Source organism: Heteronotia binoei, chromosome 8 (genome assembly GCF_032191835.1).
Source record: "Heteronotia binoei isolate CCM8104 ecotype False Entrance Well chromosome 8, APGP_CSIRO_Hbin_v1, whole genome shotgun sequence".
In the NCBI taxonomy this organism is placed as follows: domain Eukaryota; kingdom Metazoa; phylum Chordata; class Lepidosauria; order Squamata; family Gekkonidae; genus Heteronotia; species Heteronotia binoei.
This window is the reverse complement of record NC_083230.1, coordinates 84,735,864-84,752,296: the sequence shown is the minus strand read 5'-3', so window position 1 is coordinate 84,752,296 and position 16,433 is coordinate 84,735,864. Positions and strand designations below refer to the sequence as shown.

Genomic DNA, 16,433 nt, shown 5'->3' with positions numbered 1-16,433 from the left:
CTATCCCTGTGTTCTATTCCTGAGCCACAGCCACTCCCCTATGGAACTGAGTTGAAGTTTTGTGTTTTCTGTATTAATTTATGTAGAGTACAAAGGTGATATCACATATACATTGTAAGAAAGGTAAGGGTTAATTAAGTTATCTTGGACATAACTGTTTGAAGACAGACCAGTACCAACATGGATGGAATAGATACAGAGTGGGTAGATGGGAGCTTCTAGAATTCTCTCCTAGAATACCTGTGTGCTGAATCACCTCTTTCTTTTTGCAAATCTCAGCCTCAAACCCATCTCATTTACAAAACCATTGGTTCAGCCCCTTAGTTCTGTCTATGAAATAAAGCTGAAAAATACACAACAGCATTTGTTAATCTTTATCCTCGATTAGCTAGCCTCTTCCTTTCTTCATTCACTATAGAAATGCAGACTGTAAGCACCACAGAGCAGGGGGACATCCTGCCTTGCTTGTTAATTCTGCAGAGCATAATGTATTTATGGGCACTGACTAAATAATGACAGGATGACAAAATTCCCTTGACTAGTCTGCAGTTGTAAGATACAAGATTCCATAATTGAAATCTACTACTGCCAACCTCCTTGACTGCTTTTAGGAGGGAACAGATCTATATTGTACTTGCCTTTTTCTCTAATGGGGCGTAAAGAAGGGAAAGGGAGGGGGGGAAACTATTTTTAATTGGAGAAAATGGTATGGGAAGGGACTGTTGATCTCCCTCCTGTTCCTCAAACCCCAATCCATACGACACACACCAGGCTTTAAAGACTGAACACTGTCTGCAGTTTCAGCTGTGGAAATCACACATTAGATGCTGTCTGGCCTTTGTACCTTGCCTTTCTTTCACAGACCACAGCTCAATACACACTCGATTCCCAAGTGCTCTCCCATCCAGGCACTGACCAGGCCCAGTCCTGCCTAACTTTGGCATGTAGATTACTATATTTATTATGCACCTCAGACCATACATCGGGACTTACTGAGTCAAGCAGGCAGACAAGGGCAGAGTAACACTGTCCCCATGAGCTTTATGCCAAACCAGCAGGAATGAAAGGAATTTAAAGTCCCTCAATTATACAACTACAAACACATTTAAAAGCTCTGTGGGTAAAAGAGATCTCCAACAGCTCTGCAAATGTGGACAAAAAGTTTTCCATTAACTTTTAAAGAAATTCTTCTTCCACAGAGGAAAAAGTCACCCTGCCATCATTCCCTCCCAGACTCAAGAGCCTCTGTTTTCACATGGCAAAGAGCCAAGGGAAAAAACCCACTAAATATTTTATTTATTTCTTTGAGTTATATCCCAATCCTCCCCACAAGCCGGCTCAGGGTGGGTTACAGTAGCTAAACTACAACATGATAATACAAACAGATTATGCAGGGTTAAAAAATTTAAAACCAGTATCAAAGAGACTCAGTTCTGGCATTCACAAAGGCCTCCCACAAGTGCAGGGCACATGATGACTAAAACAAGGACCCATTCAACAGATGCCATAATGATCTTTTTTAAAGAGAGCAGTGTAGGCAGGGGAGGCTGAAATCCTCAGGTGTCTGCTGCCTCAACCAAAGGCATGGCCCTAGCTCCATTGAACAGGAGAAAATCTTCACAGTGCCTCCACAGAAACACAGTATTGGATATGACTCACCACCTTACACCTGAACTTGATTCAAGGCTCACTGGAGTTCCAGTTCCTACTTGAAAGGATTTCCCCAGAGTTTCCTTGGAAACTCTGAACTCATATAGGAGACCCAGATGTAAATGTTTGCTTTTCCACAGAAGCCTCTTTCAGCAAATGCCAGCATTGCCTGCAGAAATGTGCCACTGCTCAACACATCAGCCTCCGTAAGCCACAAGCCAAACTGAACTTATTGGAACATCAAAAAGAACAGTCACTTTAACAAGGATCCTAAACCAAACCTGACAGTGACTAAAAGGTCCTTGGTCTGCAAACTTGTATTTACTTTAGACCATTTTAATTGTTATTGCTTCTTCCAAAGAATCCTAGGCATTTCAGTTTGGTGAGCTACTATGTAAAAAAACCCTATTCCACCCTCTCATCACCCATGTTCAGGGTTCCTCAGAAAGAGAAAATAACTATCGACCCAATTTAAATCAGCAGTACAGATATGTCTATAGAATTTTCACACCGTCTGCTATAGCCAGAACAAGGCTGGGATTGTGGAAATATCAGGGGCTAGCAGCAACTGGAGGAAATAGGTAGGGAGAGGTAGGTCCATGTACCATGGGATAAGGTCTGCCATGTGTATTTATTAATGGGTTTGCCCCTTTCACACGGCTGTGTGTTTTGTTTTCCAAAGGAGACAAGGTTTATATCTATTTATTATTTATTTAGAAAGTTTACATGCTGCCTCTCTGGAGAACAAACTTGAGATGACTCACAAAATAAAATGATAAAAATCTTGAAAAATTACTACCATTAAAAATGAGCAAACTATTAAAAACCTAGGATAAAACTATTAGCAGCATAAAATGAGTCTCAAAAAACAGTTCTCAGGCTATGAGCACACTGTAAAAAAAAATTCAATATATCATTCCCTAACCAAAAGCCTAGGTAGAAAGAAATGCTTCTTACCACCTAAAAGAAAGTAGAAAAGAAATGATTCCATAGGTGAGGTGCTACCACTGAAAAAGCCCTGTCTTTGGTTACCACGTACCTCACCTCTCTGCAGGCAGGAACACCAAGAACAGGGCTTGAGAGAAAGTTCTTAACTCATGGGCTGGACAGCACAGGAGGAGGTAGTCCTTCCACATGGAGAAAAACATAGGATGGAGAAGTACTGAGGTTCCATTGCTCAGAGAACTTTTCTCCTGGCCAGCTCTAATATGGAAAGTGAGCCAGAAAAGCTGAAGGGAAAAGTGTTTGAAGTAATGATATGCAGCAAGGAAAGGTGTAGGAGGAGTTTTGTACCCCCTACTTTTACATAAGTAATAGAGTTCCCATACATCCGTTACTTACACCTGAGCAGTGCAGACAATACCTGTGATGGTCTCCATTATGCTCAGTTTGGTTTTTGAATGCGACATTCATATGAACAAGAGAAAGAAGCACTAGCTACACCTGCAGGCATAATTCATGTAATCATGTTTATTTATTTAACACATTGATACACCCCAACTTTCTCCCAAAACAGTCAGGAGCCATGGTGGGCAACACCGCCACAAAAACCAAAGCGATAATCTGTCAAATTAAAATTGCATAGTTAAATACATACAATTACAACAGTTAAAAACAGAGCCCATCAACGCTTTCCATAAGTATTTAAAAATAATAATTCTGTCTTATAGCCTTGCTGAAAAGCCTTGAAGGTAGGTCCTTCCTCATCCTTTTTGGGATGCTGTTCCATAGCAGCAGGGCCGTAAAGGAAGAAGCTTGGCTATTAAGGGTTCAATAGGACTGTTTGCAGGCTCCTAATTGCCCCACAAGTTCATATTGGGAGAGATGATCCTTCAATAATATGGGTCATGAAAGGCTTTAAAGGTGAGCTACAGCACCTCAGATTGGACCTGGAAACAAATAGGCAGCCAGTGAAGAGACCTCAGGACCAATGTAATGTGGTCCCAACAAGAAGAACCTAATATCATACAGGAAAGGAAAGGTCCCCTGTGCAAGCACCAGTCATTTCCAACTCTGGGGTGACGTTGCTTTCATAACGTTTTCATGGCAGACTTTTTATGGGGTGGTTTGCCATTGCCTTCCCCAGTCTTTTATACTTTCCCCCCAGCAAGCTGGGTACTCATTTTACCAACCTCGGAGGGATGGAAGGCTGAGTCAACCTTGGGCCGGCTACCTGAATCCAGCTTCTGCGGAATCGAACTCAGGTCGTGAGCAGAGAGTTCAGACCACAGTACTGCAGCTTTACAACTCTGCGCCACGGGGCTGCTGCTGAATCTTCCAGTTTGTCTGCCAGGGCAGCCCTTTGCAGAGTGCATTACAGTAATTTAGCCTCAAACCTAGTACAGCATGGATCAGCACAGCCAGAGCAAGTGTCCAGGAGTTTACCAATCAGCATCACCTAAATCAGATCTGAATTCAATTCATTCTCCCTCAGCCACCTGACCTCTGCATTCAGGCACTGGCTTAGCACAGAGATGGCAGCTCCCGGTGATTTAGTCAAGGTGATACACAGCTGGATACTATTCGCATATTGATGACCTCATGCCACACATACATATGACCCTGCGAACTATACAAACCTGGATTATTCAGGAGAGCTTTTTACACAGGTAATAGGACTGGGCTGTAATGAAAGGATTCAGAAAGATGCTTTGGTAAAGGGATAGGGGCTGTGGACTATATTACTTTTCTACTATCTGTTGCTGAAAGTATGCTCATACTATGTAATTTTTGCATTGGCTACGGCTGCCAGCCTCCAGGTGGGAACAAGATAAAGAACCACTAAAATATCAGAATGCAAATAAGCCTCTATATCAACTTTAAGCACACAAAAGCATTTTAAATCTTAAGTATGTGTAAACTATTTACTGTGACACCAAAAATATTTAATAGGTATATCATATCACATTTCAAACACTTTGGGACTTGAGAATGGAAACTTACAAGAAGAAAAGGAAATGATCTAGGTTGAATCTATTCCTATGGCTCCAAATAAAAATTCTAAGCAAACGCTGAAAAAGTGATAACAAAACCACCTGTACCGGAAGGTGTGTCTGTTTGTTGTTGTTACTGCAGTCTCATATCGTCGTTTGGCTTTAAAGAAGTGACCTTTTCATTTTGAGTACCTATAGGACCAACTGAACACAAGAAATAAGTGACTGTGGGAGCAAGAGAAACTGTGTCCTTGAAGCTCTACTTCAGTGAAAGAAACTGTAATTGTGTCACTTCTTCTGTATTATTCAGGAAGGGCATGTATGTTTGAAATGTGATATATTTGTTAAATATTTTGGTACCATAGTAAATAATTTACACATACTAAAGATTTAAAATGCTTTTGTTTGCTTAAAATTGACACAGAAGCTTATTTGCACTCCGACATTTCAGTGGTTCTTTATCTTGTTGCCTATTTCACACTGAAACCCTAACATTTGAAGTTTCCAGGTGGGGCCTAGAGATCTCCTGCTTTTACAACTGATCTCCAGCTGACAGAAATCAGCTCCCCTGAAGAAAATGGCTACTTTGAAGGGTGAAACTCTATGGCATTGTATCATGCTGAGGTCCTTCCCGTCCCCAAACGCTACCCTCTCCCAGACCTGTCCCCAAAGTCTTCAGAAATTTTCCAAACCAGACCTGGCAACCCTAATCATTTAACATGTCATTTAACTGCTTGTTTCAGCTCTGTTTCATATTTCTGCTATACAAATCTCATTGCATTTTTATTATATGTCCCATCCTGTTGATGGTATTAACTTACACTGTGTAAGTGAGCTATAAATAATATAAATAAATAAGAACTGAACGAGGAGGAGAAAAACCTGATGTTGTGGGACCTTCCCCATGCAAATTCATAGATCTGATTCTTCATCTCCCACTACCACTTTTTGAGTACAGCATTTTATCAAGGACCTTAAAAGTTAATTCTCCTCCCCTTAGATCTACCTCCTTTTAGGCACTGCAGTAACATGGGATAGTCCACACTATCAGTTTGGCCAAAAGGTCAGCAACACTAGCAAGGACACAGTTCCTTTATCATTTGAACTAGTGCCACTAAAGCAGTCTCTGTCCCCAAACCAGGCCTACAGCTTGAATGAAAAGAATTAAGGGAATTGTATATGCCAGGGGTGGCCAAACTGCGGGACAGGAGCCAAGAGCAGCTCTTTCACACATATTGTGTGGCTCCCGGAGAATGAGGAGGTACTTAATGCAGGCTTACTCTCAAGTAAGCATGCCTAGCATTGGGACCTCAGTCAGCCTCTGTGCACTAATCCATAGGTAGCCGACTATTTCTGCTGTGTGTGAAGTGGGGAAGGAGGGGGAAATAGGCAGGCTTGCAAGCTCTTCACCACCACAGAGGTCACCTGGAGACCTAGAGTGGGGAAAGAGAGTGCAAGAGCCCTGGGAGCTACTGGAAGGAGGGACAGAATTAAAGAGGGTGGCACAGAGTTTCCCTTTGGTTTCATAGCTCTTTTAGGAGCTGTATCTACTAATGTTGTGTCAAGACAAAGAGATACATAATGATGTGAAGGGTGGTCAGTGATTTATATGGTGCATGTGTGTTTCCTTCTCCCACTGGTGCCAAAAAATAATTCCCTAACCTTTCCCTATGCTGATGTTCGACTGTTATTCCCAGCTTTTGGTTTTTTAAAATAATCTCCTAGCATGGTTGTGTTGTAAAGTGCATACATATGTATTTTATCTTTCTGTGCAGAGTTTTAAAGAATTTTCATAAAGACGTATATGTAATATTTTGTTCATATCTTGCGACTCTCAAACATTTGACGTTTATTCTATGTGGCTCTTACAATAAGCAAGCCTGGCCAACCCTGGTATATACATATAGTTTAGGACAGGGGTGGCAAACTAGCTCTCCAGATGTTTTTGCCTACAACTCCCATCAGCCCCAGCCAGCATGGCCAATGGCTGGGGCTGATGGGAGTTGTAGGCAAAAAACATCTGGAGAGCTATCGGTGGTCACCCCTGGTTTAGGAGTACATCACTGCTTCTTTCCCCTCCTGGATGTAATTAATTAATGAAATCATCTGGGGATGAACTAAAGCTACTCTTAGCTCCACTTTTCAAGTGCAAATAAACACACTCTTGGTTGTAAACTAACCCCCCAGGAGAGTGAAAGGGCAGGCTCTACTTCTGTAGCATTCACATGAACAAACAATGCAAGAATTAGAACTTTAAAATAAGAAATGAATGAAAAGAAGTGTCAAGTCTCTTTAAACACCAAGAAAAAAGTCCAAAGGTTATATTTAGAATGTACATTCCATGTTGTCCATATCATGAACTACCCGGGTGTCACCACTTTTAGGGAGAGCTCATATTTCTCCCAGGAGTCAGTGTGCTATAGTTGTTAGACAGCTGGACTAGGATCTGGGTGACCCAGCTTTGAATCTCTGCTCTGCTACAGAAGCTCGCTGCGTGACTTTGGGCCAGTCATACACTTACGCTAACCTACCTTACAGGGTTGTTGTGAAGAAAAAATTGAGAAGATAATGATGTGAGCTGCTTTGTCTCTAGAGGGTTACAGCCTCTAGAGAACATGCAATTGAAACAGCGGCAATGGGTTATAAAGGAAGTAGATAAATAATAACAAATAGTATCTTAGTAACAGAGCAACCAAATTACCTACATAAAATTCAACCCTGGGGTCTCCTGTTAAAAAGTTTGCAGACAACATGACTGGAAAGCATCACTGCCTGAATACTCTGGGGAGCTGCTCCCAACTACAATAGAAAGGATACTTAAGGCTGAAGAGACAGAAATAATAGGGCCCATCAAGAGTCTATCACCTCAGTTTTCTGTGATTTTAAAAGCAGAATGAAAAGCAAAGTGGAATTTAAAAATGGAAGATCTTCTCATCTCTAATCCTTCACTGGAAAGAAGTTGCACCTTTTCCAATGGCTGCCATCTTGTCACATCAAGTAAAGGCACACAAGTTCTGCAAAAGTCAAGAACAACGATCCTGCCCTCCCTGTCATTCAAATTAAACATAAGCACATATTGATGTCTTTCTCCCAACCCTTTGCTGTGCTAAAGTGATGTCAGAGGTAGAGAAAGGACATTCCAAGGAAGTGCCTGAGTCACCAATATTAGACAGTCAAATGTCTTGCTAAGTTATCAAACACCGGTCTCGCCAACTCCATCCTACACAGACAACCTGAGGGCAGTTTCTTTAGCAGTTTGTCATCAGTCTTAACTGATTTATGGAGTTACATTTATGATGTAAGAAAAAGGCATGCCCAAATGCAAATATAACACACATACTCTCACGTACAATCACTTCAGTTTTAGAATACAGAAGTAAGACCACCAGCCCATCACACTCGCTCAGTTCAAATTAGCTTACCTGTCATGCTCAGAAGTCACAGGTAGAAATATCTCTGCTTCTGTGAGCTGCTTTTGGCGTTTTGCCCTCAATTCAATAAGAGTTCCTGGGACAGCTGCTTTTTGGGAAGCTCAGATTATCCTAAATCCAACTGGCAATGCATCAGAGAAGGGCTTTTATTGTTACAGCACTGTACATTCTCTTAGTATTGTTAGAGTTAGCTGCATGGATGGGTTTCCCCTTTTATCCCTAGGCATTCAGCCCCATTCCCGCCACCGCCCCTTTTTGGATTTTCTCTTGCTATGCTTCTATGCAGCTGTCATGCACAACCAAAACGCATGCTGCAGAAATACCTTATGACATCAGAAATAATCAAAAGAAAACATTTAGCAAAGTGGTACAAGGCTAAATGCCACGTGTTTCACCAGCATCCTGACGTTTAACTTAACTTCTGCAGCCTATCCGATTGTAAACTGGCAGTTTACAGGGCATTGAGCCGCTCACTGGCAACTGGCTAACCCAAATATAAGCCAACTCTGAACATACATTAATTATTTTATTTAGAAAATTTATATCCAGCCTTTCTACCACTTACCATTACCTCAGAACCCAGATCTAATTAGGCTTCAGCCCCTTTACTTAGGAACAATAAGAAAGCCTCTTGGACCACTTTGCAGACAGCCTTTTCTACAGCACTGATTAACCAGCAGCTAACTCTCCCACGCCACACACACACACATCACCAACCGGGGCTTACACCTTGTGCTGGCCCAACACCCAGCTTCTCTGCCCCCATGACAGTCATAGAACACGACCCCAACACTCAGTCTCATGACAGAAGAATTTCTATTTTGTTTCTGAAGTGACAAAGCCACAATAATGTAGTCCCTTCCCGCTTCCAGGCTCCTGGGCCCGGATAAGAGGAGCTGCAGTGGTTACTCAACTTCCCCATTCACACCCACAGGCATTTGAGCCTTGCTTTTCAGAGTAAAGATGATCGGAAAGACTGCCGAACACAGCCCTTTCCCCACCATCCTGCAGTCCTGTTGAAGCCCTGGGCGCTATTACCTTCAGCCTCTCCAGTGAGGAGCTAATTCCTTTGGGTCTGCGTTTCAGCAGCAGTCTGGTCAAACAATAGGGGAGCCAGCCAGAAGTTTGCCAGCTTTCCCCTCAGTCTCTCTTGCCTGCCTTTTCTTTCCTGTAGCCCCTTCCTTCCCTCCCTCCCTCATTCCTGCGCCTACTCATCTCTTTCACTGGCACACCTGGAGGGGCCGGAGCGGCAAGCGCCTCCCGCGCCCTGCCGAGAAAGGGAGGGCGGGATAGCTTCCCAGTTGAATGAGGAGCATGAGGTGGCTTCAGCCAAAACAAGTCCCAGCAGCCCCTCCGCCTGCCCAGGAATGTGCGCTGTGTGGATTCCTTTCGGAAGAGAAAAGGCACCCTGGTGGGCGGGAATGGACGGACAAAAAGCAACAAGGGAAAAGGAGACAGAGCAGCTACCAAGCAAAGCTCTTTTTGCTCCCCAAGCACGCACACCTGTTCGCTTCTAGAGAACAAGCAATCGAAACAGCGGCAGTTTTTTAAAAAGTGTTGCCAGTATAGACGCCTCCACTCTCAGCGGTGTCCTACACAGGACTGTTGCAGTGTCCCTCATGAAAGAGTTGTAAGGTGCTATTGGACTCTGACGTTGCCATGTCCTCTGTGAGACCGCATGTGGAGGCTTAAGAAGCAGTTTGAACTGTGAGGTGCAGCAACCGACCTTGGTTCTCTGCAATGGCCTTTTCCTGGCTGCTGAAGGCTTTAGTAGACAAATGCCCTATAATCACTAGCGGAATATAAGGTGTTGCAGAAATGTCAGTAGATAATCAAAATAAGTAAAATCTGGACACAGACTGAGTACTATGGAAAAAATCTAGCCATTAGGTGTCAAAAGCACAAGTGGGTATCTTGATGTTCACCTATTCTGCCTTCCTTACAAATGTTCTTTCTGAAATCATGTTTTCTCCTGGCCAGTAAGGAAGACAAGCCACAAGACCAGTTTTCAATATTAAATTTATGCACAAGAAGAAGCAGCACAGCTTAAGTTCCAGATGTGATTGTCCAAATGGGCTCTTTGGCTTATAGCCCCCATCCACTGCTAGAAATTAAAGTGTCAAGGCACAAGCAGGCCTGTAAGTAATGCTCTCTAGGCTGGAAGTCTCCTCACACATACACCAAACCCCAGATGTGTGATGATAACAGCTACTATTTGCCACATTCCTGGCCCCTTCTCTATACTTTTAAATGCTGCACACATTCAACAGGTGCAGCTTTCCTTGGCATGAAGACACAATTCCCAGGGATACATCACCTTCAGCCTGCTACACAGCTGCTAAGGGCATAATAGTACTTATACTTCATTTTCAGAGTTACTCGGTGATTGGAGAAGAGCATACTGCACATGCTCAAAAGCAATCTCAGCTGAATCCAGGAATGAAAAGTATGTTGGGGGGGGACTAAGTTCAAAGGAGTTCTGACTCCAGCCATTTGTTCTATACACCAAGGGCAGGACTGGGGAGATATGCCCAACTAGCAGAACTGTGTGACCCAGGATCTTTGACAGAGTGATTGATGGGAAATAAGATATGAAAGGTTGAGAACTGTGTCCATAGATACATTGTAATATAGTGTATATTTTTAAATAATTTTTGTTAGTTTGAAACTAAAGAAGTCCTGATGAGGGGATTTTTTGTTGTTCAGTTGCACAGTCGAGTCCAACTCTTTGTGACCCTATGGACAAAGCCATGCCGGGCCTTCCTGTCTTCCACCATCCTCCAAAGCCTGCTCAAATTTGTGTTTGTTACATCAGTAATGCTGTCCAGCCATCTCATCTTTTGCTGTCCCCTTCTTCTTTTGCCTTCTGTCTTTCCCAGCATCAGGATCTTCTCCAGGGAGTGCTCCCTTCAGCTTCACCCTTTGAGCTTCAGCTTCAGCATCTGACTTTCCAGGGAACAGTCTGGGTTGATTTCCCTTAGGACTGACTGATTTGATCTTCTTGCAGTCCAAGGGACTCTCAAGAGTCTTCTCCAGCACCACATCTCAAAAACATCTATTCTTCTGCGCTCGGCCTTCCTTATGGTCCAGCTCTCACAGCCATACATTACTACTGGGAATACCATCTCTTTGACTATACAGACTTTTGTTGGCAGGGTGATGTCTCTACTTCTTATTATACTGCCCAGGTTCGCCATAGCTGTCCTCCCAAGGAGCAAACTTCTTTTAATTTCATGGCTACAGTCACCATCTGCAGTGATCTTGGATCCCAGAAATGTGAAGTTTGTCACTACTTCCATGTCTTCCCCTTCTATTTGCCAAGGGGTGGATGCCATGATCTTAGTTTTTTTGATGTTGAGTTTTAAGCCTACTTTTATGCTCTTCTCTTTCACCCTCAACAAGAGGTTCTTTAGGTCCTCCTCACTTTCTGCCATTAGAGTGGTATCATCTGCATATCTGAGATTGTTGATGTTTTCCCCAGCAATCTTAATTCCGGCTTCTGCTTCATCCAGGCCAGCATTTTGCATGATGTATTCCGCATATAAATTAAATAAGCAGCGTGACAATATACATCCTTGTTGAAACCCTTTTCCAATTCTAAACCAATCAGTTGTTCCATATACTCTTCTGACAGTTGCTTCTTGACCCTTATACAGGTTTCTCAGGAGACATGTGAGGTGCTCTGGTACTCCCATCTCTTTAAGGACTTGCCACAGTTTGTTGTGATCCACACAATCAAAGGCTTTAGCGTAATCAATGAAACAGAAATACACATTTTTCTGATACTCCTGTGCTTTCTCCATAATCCAGCAAATGATGGCAATTTGATCTCTAGTTCCTCTACCTCTCCGAAACCCAGCTTGAAATTCTGGTAGTTCCCGATCTACATGAAGTCTAGCTTGTAGGATCTTTAGCATGACCTTGATGGCATGTGAAATGAGTGCAATGGTACGATAGTTTGAACATTCCTTGGCATTACCCTTCTTTGGAATTGGAATATAAACTGACCTTTTCCAATCCTGTGGCCACTGTTGCGTTTTCCAAATTTGTTGACATAATGTGTGCATCACTTTAACAGCATCATCTTTTAGGACTTTAAATAGCTCAACTGGGATACATCATCTCCGCTCACTTTGTTGTTAGTAATGCTTTCTAAGGCCCATTTGACTTCAGGATGTCTGGCTCAAGGTCAGCGATTTCACTGTCATGTTTGTCAAGGACATTGAGGTCCTTCTTGTATAATTCTTCTGTGGATTCTTGCCACCTTTTTCTGATCTCTTCTGCTTCTGTTAGGTTCCTACCATTTTTGTCCTTTATCATGGCTATCTTTGCATGAAATATAACCTTGATTTCTACAATTTTCTCTTCCCATTCTATTATTTTCCTCTCTTGTTTTTCATTGTTCCTTCAGGAAGGCTTCCTTATCTCGCCTTGCTGTTCTCTGAAAATCTGCATTCAGTTGGGTGAATTTTTCCTTTTCACCTTTGCCTTTCGCTTTCCTTCTTTCCTCAGCTATTTGTAAAACCTCATCAGACAGCCACATTGCTTTCTTACATTTCTTTTTCTTTGGGATGGTGCTGATTGCTGCCTTCTGTACAATGTCATGAACCTCCATCCATAGTTCTTCAGGCACTCTGTCTATCAACTCTAGTCCCTTAAACCTATTCTTCACCTCCACTGTATATTCATAAGGGATGTGATCAAGGTCAAATCTGAATGGCCTAATGGCTTCCCCAGTTTTCTTCAGTTTAAGCCTGAATTCTGCAATAAGTAGCTCATGATCTGAGCTGCAGTCAGCTCCAGGTCTTGTTTTTGCTGACTGTAAGGAGCTTCTCCATCTTTGACTGCAGAGTATATAATCAATCTGATTTCTGTGTTGCCCATCAGGTGATGTCCATGTGTACAGTCACCTTTTAGGTTGTTGGAAAAGGGTGTTCACTATGACCAGTTTATTCTCTTGACGAAACTCTATTAGCCTTTGCCTGGCTTCATTTTGTTCTCCAAGGCCAAACTTGTCAGTTGTTCCTGTTACCTTTTGACTTCCTACTTTGGCATTCCAGTCCCCTATGATGAGGAGGACATCTTTTTTTGGTGTTAATTCTAGAAGGTGTTGTAGATCTTCATAGAACTGATCCACTTCAGCCTCTTCTGAATCAGTGGTTGGGGCATAGACTTGGATTACTGTGATACTGAATGGTTTGCCTTGGATACGGACAGAGATCATTCTGTTATTTTTGAGCTTGAATCCCATTTCTGCCTTCCTCACTCTCTTGTTACCTATAAAGGCCACACCATTTCTTCTACGGGTCTCTTGTCCACAATAATAGATGTAGTGATCCTCTGAGTTAAATTCACCCATTCCTGTCCATTTTAGTTCACTGATTCCCAAGATGTCAATGTTCAATCTTGCCATCTCTTGTTTGACTACATCCAGCTTACCTTGATTCATAGATCTTACTTTCCACGTTCCAATGCAGTATTGTTCTTTGCAGCATTGGACTGTTCTTTCACCATCAGCCACATCCACAACTAAGCATCCTTTCGGCTTTGGCCCAGCCACTTCATTCTTTCTGTGGTTACTTGGACTTTCCCTCCGCTCTTCTTCCCCAGTAGCATATTGGGCACTTTCTGACCTGAGGGGCTCATCTCCCAGCACCATATCTTTTAGCCTTTTGTTACTGTCCATGGAGTTTTCTTGGGAAGGATACTGGAGTGGTTTGCCATTTCCTTCTCCAGTGGATTACATTTTGTCTGGGTTCTCATCTGTGGCCTGTCCATCTTGAGTGGCCCTGCATGGCATAGCTCACAGCCTCATTGAACCACGCAAGCCCTCTCGCCACGTCAAGGCAGCAATCCATGAGAAGGTAAATCCATAAAGGAAGGTAAAACACTAGCGCGCACACACACACACACACACACACACACAGATATTTTGGAATGGCTTTAACTAACTGTAACAAAATATTATATCCTACAATGTGGTGTAGTAAAGTTGGAGGTTTGGGATATGTGTTGTGAGGTGTGTATTCCCCATCTGGAATTACACACACACTGTATAACTCGGGGTGAGGGTAACAATAACTCTTGCCTGTGTTGTGTGGCTCTCATGTTCAGAACTAGATGAGGCACTCCTTGCCCCTCCCCCCAGCATCAGCTATAGCTGTTGCCACTAATGCCTCCATTTTGTTGACATTGTTCTCTATGCCATGGCCTATAATTAGACACCTGTTCTGCCAAATTCAGAAAGTTCTGGCCAGCAGTTGCCTAGAAGTTGTTCCAGAATATATTTGTAAGACAAAAGAGGCAAGTAGGGTAGAAAAAAGGCAGGAGCAGGCTGTCTTGAAGGAACACTTAGCTTTGAAGGATCACTTGTTAGCTTACCCTAAGTGGACAATCCCAGAAAAGGTGGAATTTCTCTCAATAAAAAACTCATACAGAAATGGATCCAGACAGACATGACCAGGTCTGCAACTGTTGTTGTAGGGTTGTAATCCTAAACCTGCTTACTAGAGAGTAAGTCCCACTGAATTCAGTTGGATTCCCTTCTGAGTATACATACCTAAGGTTGCACTCTTAAGTATTTCAATCCATTCAAGGTGTTTAGGCATAATGCTCTGTTGTTCTGCTGAACAAAAGGAGAAAAAGACAGACCTATGATATCCTCAGGCCATGCCTCCTCCCTTAAGTAATCCAGAAACTGGTCTTTTGTTTCATCTGTAATCTTGTTGCATCCTTCAAAGCCTGGGAAATCCATATATATCCCAAAGCTTTTGTATTGAGAGCTCCTATTATTATTCCAGTTCATGCTTGACATTGAGCTGTGTTCCCTGGATACCTACTGACTTGTTCGCCAAACCCAGTCCTGCTCTACATAGTTTGCCCCCTGGATGTCCTTGAATTATCGCTTGATACCTCTGTCTGGTAGGATTGCCAGCTGCCTGAAGAAAAAATGTTGTCCCTTTAATAGAGGTTAATAGGATGTTATTTACCCAGTGATGTTATTTTACTTCCATGCTATAAAAAGTATCAACCACCTATTTCCACAAATGAAGCCTCTATTGAAGAGACAGGATATTTTCCTCTAGGCTCACTGGTGACCCTACATTGCCTCTCTTGCCAAACTCCCTTCCTCAAACTCTAAACTCCCTGCTTGTATGTTAGTCCACTTGCATTGTCAGATACTTGGATGCCTGCCTCCCTGGAAGACTTGTTTTTCTTGGCATTTTTAACTGACTTGTTTTATTGATGCTTTTATTTATCTATTTTCGTTTCCACTTGTTTCATTGTTGTTGAGCCACCTATAAAAGGTAATAATTATCACATGACATCATATGTAGTATAAACAGGAGACCCTAAGATTGTCTGGCAGCCTTAAGTTCTAGCTGTTTTAGCATTATGCACCACTAGGTGGTGAGCTAGGCTTATTTGGGGGGCTGAAAGTGCTCTGAAAGATCTGTGACTGATCCAGGGTCACCCAGCTGGCTTCATATGGAGGACTGCAGAACTGAACCTAGTTCTCCAGATTAGAGTCCATTGCTCTTAACCTCTACACCATGTTGGCTCTCTACCTATAAATAAATTTGTAAATGAATAAAATGAGGAAACAAGCAGGGAACAAAGATGTTGCACCAAGGACATTATCATTCCACCTCACCGTTTAAAAGGAACTCCTAAGCCCAGCGGAATGATTTATAAGCATGAGGGTTTGGGTTGGAAAAATATATTCTTTCCAATAGTACATAATACCCAGATTTTTTATGTTCTTTTCTGATCTCCTTTTTGTATTATAGTATGTGTTATAAATCATAAACTAAGGGGGGAGAAGCGTAATATATGTTCCTGTTATTTGCCACCTAGTGGCCAAGTAGAAGCTGTATCTTGTCCAGACAGACTAATCATACTCCTGGGGAAGATGGAGTTGAAGGTAGGCTTATTCTTAACAAAGAAGCCCAGCTGAAGCTTTGTATGCTCCAGCTCAGATAAAGGATATTTAGAACCCTGATGGACTCCAGCCTTTACAGGACAGGTTTGGGTGCCAAGGGGACAAATCCTTTGGTTGCAAAAGATCCATGTTCATGTGGATAATTACATAAGAGATTAAAAATATTCCCAACCAATGTTCTCAAAATATATTGTTTATTAATCTTGAAAGAAACAAAGACTGGCCTTCTGAATCTGGATACTAGGGTTAATGTCAACCTGACAGTGGGGGTGAGATATCCTGGAATTACAACTGATCTACAGACTACGGAAAACCAGTTTGACTAGACAAAACAGCTGCTTTGGACGGTGAACTCTGTGGCAATATTATAACTTCCTAAACTCCCTCCACTTCCCAAACTCTGCCTTTCTCAGTCTCTGCCCCCATGTCTCCAGGAATTTACCACTCTATAGTCGGCATCTCTCTCACACACACACA

At 42.5% G+C, this 16,433-nt stretch overlaps 1 protein-coding gene across 1 annotated transcript in view; it reads right to left on the bottom strand.

Moving 5' to 3' along the window:
* CARD10 (caspase recruitment domain family member 10) overlaps nucleotides 1-9,321 on the bottom strand; it is a 71,814-nt gene extending 62,493 nt beyond the window's left edge. The window contains exons 1-2 of the mRNA XM_060245498.1: nucleotides 9,053-9,321; nucleotides 8,006-8,135 (exon numbers count right to left, since the gene is read on the bottom strand). Of these exons, the coding sequence (XP_060101481.1) occupies nucleotides 8,006-8,012 (7 nt within the window). The 5' untranslated portion in view covers nucleotides 8,013-8,135; nucleotides 9,053-9,321. The remainder of the gene's footprint in view (nucleotides 1-8,005; nucleotides 8,136-9,052) is intronic.
* Between the last annotated feature and the right edge of the window lie 7,112 nt (nucleotides 9,322-16,433).